The sequence below is a fragment of the Clinocottus analis genome, unplaced genomic scaffold (genome assembly GCF_023055335.1).
Source record: "Clinocottus analis isolate CAN_PGR_092001 unplaced genomic scaffold, fCliAna1.0.p SCAF_1, whole genome shotgun sequence".
Lineage (NCBI taxonomy): Eukaryota > Metazoa > Chordata > Actinopteri > Perciformes > Cottidae > Clinocottus > Clinocottus analis.
The window spans coordinates 17,636,196-17,642,472 of NW_027175820.1; the positions used below are offsets into that span (position 1 = coordinate 17,636,196).

General features: G+C 40.5%; 1 protein-coding gene across 1 annotated transcript; it reads left to right on the forward strand.

The window, feature by feature from the left end:
* The first annotated feature begins 991 nt into the window (after positions 1-991).
* On the forward strand, positions 992-6,103 carry LOC137801244 (isocitrate dehydrogenase [NADP], mitochondrial-like). The gene is made up of 11 exons (XM_068598681.1): positions 992-1,108; positions 1,908-1,999; positions 2,128-2,293; positions 2,941-3,101; positions 3,199-3,342; positions 3,559-3,695; positions 3,901-4,052; positions 4,180-4,292; positions 5,066-5,163; positions 5,256-5,348; positions 5,494-6,103. The coding sequence occupies exons 1-11, from the start codon at positions 1,000-1,002 to the stop codon at positions 5,576-5,578; spliced, it is 1,350 nt and encodes a 449-aa protein (XP_068454782.1). The 5' UTR covers positions 992-999; the 3' UTR covers positions 5,579-6,103.
* Positions 6,104-6,277: the final 174 nt, after the last annotated feature.

Here is a 6,277-nt window from a genome sequence, read left to right on the forward strand (position 1 = left end):
ACTGTATGTGAGCACACTTTTTAGGTACTCGTACTTACTATTAGTTTTTCAATTTCATGCTACTATATATTTCAACTCAACTCCTTTATTGATAGAAATATTGTACTTTATACTACATTTCTTAGATCATTTCAGGAGTAGCTCAGTCCATGTACTGCTTGAGAACTGGAGTTTTGGTGCAACATAAGGTACGGCGTGTGGATTGGTAGCCGGGGAGGTGCTGAAGTGCTCTTGAGCAAACATTTAAACTGCTTCCAGAGCGCTGCAAAGTAGCTGCCAGCTGCCCCTTCGAGAACAGCAAAATGCACTAGCGGCCTCCGTCTTGTGGTGTACAATGTTATGTGAACTATTTTTTCTTTTACATTTAACATAATTACTTTGCAAAATTATACTTCAAAATATAATCAGCAAATAAATTGGAAAGATTATGGAAGATTAAAACTGTATTGATCTCCATAGTGAAATTCACAAGCTCCAGCAGTATGTTAATTAAAATGAGCTCCACCATTACCAGGTGCAATATTATCCATAATGAGTTCTTTTGGTACTTTAAGTATGCCAGTATTTTTAATGATATTACTTTTGTAGACTATTTTACTTGAGTAACATGTATAATGCTTTTACTTGGGGGTTTTATTCCCTGTGGTATTACTAGTTTTACCCAAGAACAATGTTTAAATCGGCTACTTCTTGAACGTGTGGGAACGAGAGCAGACTATTTCTACCTGGATGGGCTGCCTTGCGGGTTAGGAAAAGAGGACAAGGAAAGGAGCGTTGAAGTGAACTTGAACCCACACTGAATGCACCGTAGGCTACTTCAACGAGCATACAATCTGATTGGCCCGGAGCCGATTTGGCTGTCCAATCAGAGTAAAGCGTTCTCTATCCAAGCTGACGTGGTGGTGTTCACCGGCACCTACGTCCGGTAATACCAGGCTCTACCTGTCTGTCGTTCATTCATAAGAAAAGAGGGTACCGTTCCAGTAACTCCTAGTAAACATGGCGGGTTACCTTAACGCTCTGAGACGTACAGCCGCTGCACTGTCGCAAACCCCCGCTGCGCTCTCACCGGCCGCAGTCTGCCACCATCAACTTCAAAAGAGAAACTGTAAGTCAGCCGTCGACTAAATTCACACGAATATGACTCAAAATGTACATTCTTTTTACAGCTTTGCGCATTTTCAGCAAGTGCTTGGTTTTTTATTAATGAGCACGCCTTATTAGGAGTTATCAGTGAAAACCAGTCGCCTAACAAGATGATCTGGCTGATTGGCAAAGAGCCATCACTGAATCATACATAAGATCCTGAAAGCGGACGCAGTATTTTCATTTTGGCACCAAATAGCAATGTATGAAAAACTCGAGGCAGAATTGTGAGCAACTTATAAAAAGCTTTATCATTTAATCTTGACATGTGAGTCCACGTGGGTGTCGGGTGCAGAAAGGGCTTGTCAGGTAATACCTGCTTTTAAAGCGGTCATATAATCACAAGGTCACCATGTCTGGCAGAGTTCTCAGTGAGAATGAACCCTGCTTGACTATAACGAAGTAATAAAAGGGATATGAAACCAAAATGCAGGTATGTGTCACATGTGAAGTGAGTGAGTGCATGTCATGTTCAAGTTATTTTCGACTTGTTGATTAACTTTTCCACAGGGATGTGAGTTTAAAAGCTCTTTTCCAAATTGCGAAATCCACAATTAATTAAAGAACCAAGAAGCATACAAGCCAATGGATTTAGTGAGAATAATGAAAACATACAAATTATGACCATTTCAAAATAACCCTGCATCTAAATGAATGTTAAGTAGATAAACAACCGAGCAGCAATTTTGACTGAGACACAATTAAATGTTTATTTTGTTTTCTGTCTAACACTGTGAAACATATGAAACTGAACTTATCAGATGCCACAAAGCGCATCAAGGCGGACCAACCGGTGGTGGAGATGGACGGCGATGAGATGACTCGCATCATATGGGAGTTCATCAAAGAGAAGGTAAATCAAATGATTCAGACTTTCAGCGTATGAAGAAACTGGAGGTCTCCTTATTGCTAATTGGGATGGGTTTAATGATTTTTAAAGTGTGTTGCCCTGATAACGCATCAATATCTCGACATGTGCAGCTCATCCTGCCCAACGTCGATGTTGAGCTGAAGTATTATGACCTGGGTCTGCCCTACCGGGACCAGACAAACGACCAGGTCACCGTGGACTCTGCTCTGGCCACTATGAAATACAATGTGGCGATCAAGTGCGCCACCATCACCCCCGATGAGGCCCGAGTTGAGGGTGAGTTTGACTGTGTGTTTATGCCATCTATACTATTCCAACTTTGTGTAGAAGAACAGTTGTCGTGACTTTCTTCTACGTCCACTTTTATAGATTCATACATTTACATTCTCATTCTTAAATAGTACATTATTTTGACTCGCTCGTTTACTTGTGTTGTCAGGCTGGCTTGACGTTGAATGTCTTGTGTGGTGAATCAAAATAAATAAAGGTTGCTCCAACACACATTCAAAAAAGTAGGCCTTACGAAAATGAAATTAAATGATAAGCAAACTTAAATTGTCTTGAGGTTCTACGTTACACCGAGAACTATGTCTCGTCGGCGTCTCCAGCTTCAAATAGTTCACACTGGTTTCTATTATTTGGCTAGGACAGGTGGGAATTGTAGTCTTATTATTTGGACACACACACACACACACACACACACACATACACATACACACACACTATCTCCAACAAACAGTTTCCAGTCTAGAAATGTTTTGCATTGCAGTATTTTTTTTAACCAATAGCTGTATTAGAAATACAATCGGTTGTATGTTAATAAAAATACATGTATTGATACTTTTCATTTTGTTCCCTGAAGAGTTCTTAACTGTTTTGGGGGTCTTATAACGGTAACAACGTTCAATGCCTATTTTCTCCAGAGTTTAAGCTAAAGAAGATGTGGAAAAGTCCGAATGGAACCATTCGGAACATCTTGGGTGGCACCGTTTTCCGGGAGCCAATCCTCTGTAAAAACATCCCTCGTCTTGTTAGCGGTTGGTCACAAGCGATAACAATCGGCCGACATGCTTTCGGCGATCAGGTAAGAGATGCAAACGTGTGTTTTGCTCTTTCCAAAGACGCCTTCAGACTGACTGAGGAAAAACGGCACAGCTCGCGTTTTATGTTTAATCTCACAGTACAGGGCCAAAGACTTTGTTGTGGACCAGCCTGGCAAGTTCAAGATTGTGTTTGCCCCAGCCGATGGAAGCCAGCAGAAGGAGTGGGAGGTGTATAATTTTCTCGCTGGGGGCTGTGGGCTGGGAATGTACAACACTGATGAGGTAAGAAAGGGCTTGCTGTTACATTTATTTACATGAATTAGTATAAAAAGAAATCAATGCAATATTATGAATGGGTAAAGATACTTTTTAAAATTCTTTTGGGGAATGCATTTTCTATTTTCTTTTCTTTTTGGTATGTAAAGTCCTGTGATGGGATTGCTTAATCTGGACCTTATTATACAAATCTGGACCTTCTTATACATTTTCATTGCACAGTCCATCACTGGATTTGCTCACAGCTGCTTCCAGTATGCCATCCAGAAAAGGTGGCCTCTGTACATGAGCACCAAGAACACCATCCTCAAGGCTTACGATGGCCGCTTCAAAGACATCTTCCAGGACATCTTCGAGAAGTAAGATACTGGACGTCTGAAAATTCAGACTCAATGCATTAGATTGTTCAATTACATTGTCGGAGGAATGGGCTCTTAAGCTGACTTCAAAATTTCATGTGGTGATCAAACAGTGTAAAGTCCCCAATTTTAATGTGGAATGGTCAGGCCACTGGATTGAACTGTCACTTGTACCGAGACATAAGTATTATTCTGTCTTTTTTAGGGACTACAAGCCTGAGTTTGACAAGCTGAAGATCTGGTATGAGCACCGACTTATTGACGACATGGTGGCCCAGGTCCTGAAGTCCTCTGGAGGATTTGTTTGGGCCTGCAAGAACTACGATGGAGATGTGCAGTCAGACATTCTGGCTCAGGGTTGGTGCCCCTACTTTGCTCAGTGACGACCACAAAGACACAATGACACGCTATTTACATTTGGCACGTGTGTGGGCTTGTTTTTTGTGAATTGCGACGCTAAGTCATGTCTGTGTGTTGTGTCCAGGTTTTGGTTCTCTAGGTCTCATGACATCAGTGCTCGTGTGCCCTGACGGGAAGACTATCGAGGCCGAGGCCGCCCACGGCACTGTGACCAGGCACTACCGTGAACACCAGAGGGTAAGAGCCACAGGGTCGCACTGCTTTAGGACTCATTCAGGGCTGGGACATGGTGTCAGGTTTGAGGATGGAGTCAGGACAAAGGTTGGAGTTGAAGTTGTGATTCTTTGCATATACTTTTAAATGTTGGAAGCCGGTGGAGTGTAAACTGTCCAACATACACACTGTTCATAGTAATGAGCTCTTGAAATGATAGAAGTGGACTAAAATACCAGACCACGGCTTTTTTTGAATTTTATTGTTTTATCAGTATTCAATTGCAAGTGTTAATTGAGCATGTAAACGGTTAATTGAGCTAAGTGTAAAAGGCAGCATGATTTAAATGTTTAATTTGGCATGTTTGATAATAAATTGTGCTCAAATTGTGTTAATATAATTTTTGAATTTCAGCGCGTGTAGAAACTATTTAATAGAGTTTTGCAGCTTGTTTAACATTTCTAGATTCTTTTGTCAGGTGAGTAGAGTGTTTTCTCACAGACAACAGGCTACGTTATTTCGTTGTTTATCAGAGATACGATGAGTTTTAAAGCGATGAATGTCATTAATAGTAAATGCTGGTGCAGGTTATGTTGCAAGTCCTTTTAGAATTAAACTGGCAAGACTCGACATATTAAACCCTTTATATACTCAGGAAATCTGTTCCAAAATCTATGGCAGGAGAGGTAGGGTTAACATCCCTCTCCATAATAACACTAATGCACCTGAATGCAAAGCAAACACAAGACATGTTGACGTTTTTGGAAACTAAACTTAACTGTGGCCTCGCTTTTTAGGGAAAACCAACCAGCACCAACCCCATCGCAAGCATCTTCGCTTGGACCAGAGGGCTGGAGCACAGAGGGAAACTGGATGGAAATACTGACTTGATAAAGTGCGTTGTCTGATGTAATTTACTCATGCAGCATATGTTTACACAATTGTACAGCAAAACAATGTGTATCACTCTGCCTTTTTGCTGTCCAGGTTCTGCCAGACGTTAGAACATGTCTGTGTGACCACTGTGGAAAATGGTGTGATGACCAAGGACCTTGCAGGATGCATCCATGGGTTGGCTAAGTAAGTTTACATTTTCGTGTGTGTGTGTGTGTGTGTGTGTGTCTGTGTGTGATCTGTTTTTAGGCAATCTTTGCCAATGTTTTTACCATTAAGAACAGATTTTACACGCCATTACAAATGTAACCCCTGCACTGTTATCTTGCAGGTGCAAGCTGGATGAGCATTATGTGAACACAACGGACTTCCTCGATGCTATAAGGACCAACTTGGACAAAGTTTTGAACAAATGAAGAGCAATTGGAAGACAAACTTGCAAATGTAGAAGAAAAAAAAAAGTTTTTAGCCACCTTTTTTCCCTTCGTGTGTATACATCTTTGTATCCAATTTTAAAGGAACCAACTTTGCTATTTTTATATTTGTATAGCTCACTGACACATAACTGTGCTGGTGGTGCTCCGCCTTTCCTGTTGCCAAATGTTCAGTTATGCATTACACAATTTAAGTGATTCTGCTGTATGAATCAATATTAATGCTGTTAACACAATGTTCCCTGAAGATATCTTCCCATTTTATTATTAGGTTTCTTCAGGGAACAGTGTTTGCAAAAAAAAAACAATAATGCCATGTTTTGCACCATTAGCATCAATATATATAAAAACAAAAAATAGTGACTCAATAAACTCCAGTGTATGAAATTGGCTAATTCTGCTTAGTCAGAAAACACACAATTTTGTGGGGATGAGGGGCAGATTAATTCTCCATATCCCCTGTACTACAATGATACTCACCGATTTAATTAAAGCGATTTTATTAAATGTAAGGTGTCAAGAGCATTGTTGCTTCAGTTCATCAACATATTTTTAAGGAGTATGCTTTTGAGATGTCAGAATAGTAATGGATAGTATTGGTGTGACCTTTACTTGTTTGCCAGCAGAGGGTGTTAGCATTGAGCCTCTGAAAGAGCTTAAAGAATGATTTAATGAGACATC

What these genes read in the sequence shown, in the direction of transcription:
- LOC137801244 (XM_068598681.1), top strand. Translation starts at nt 1,000, where the DNA reads ATGGCGGGTTACCTTAACGCTCTGAGACGTACAGCCGCTGCACTGTCG. An exon ending in TCAACTTCAAAAGAGAAACT is followed by an intron (nt 1,109 to 1,907) that starts GTAAGTCAGCCG and finishes TGAACTTATCAG; the next exon opens with ATGCCACAAAGCGCATCAAG. An exon ending in GTCAGACATTCTGGCTCAGG is followed by an intron (nt 4,053 to 4,179) that starts GTTGGTGCCCCT and finishes TGTTGTGTCCAG; the next exon opens with GTTTTGGTTCTCTAGGTCTC.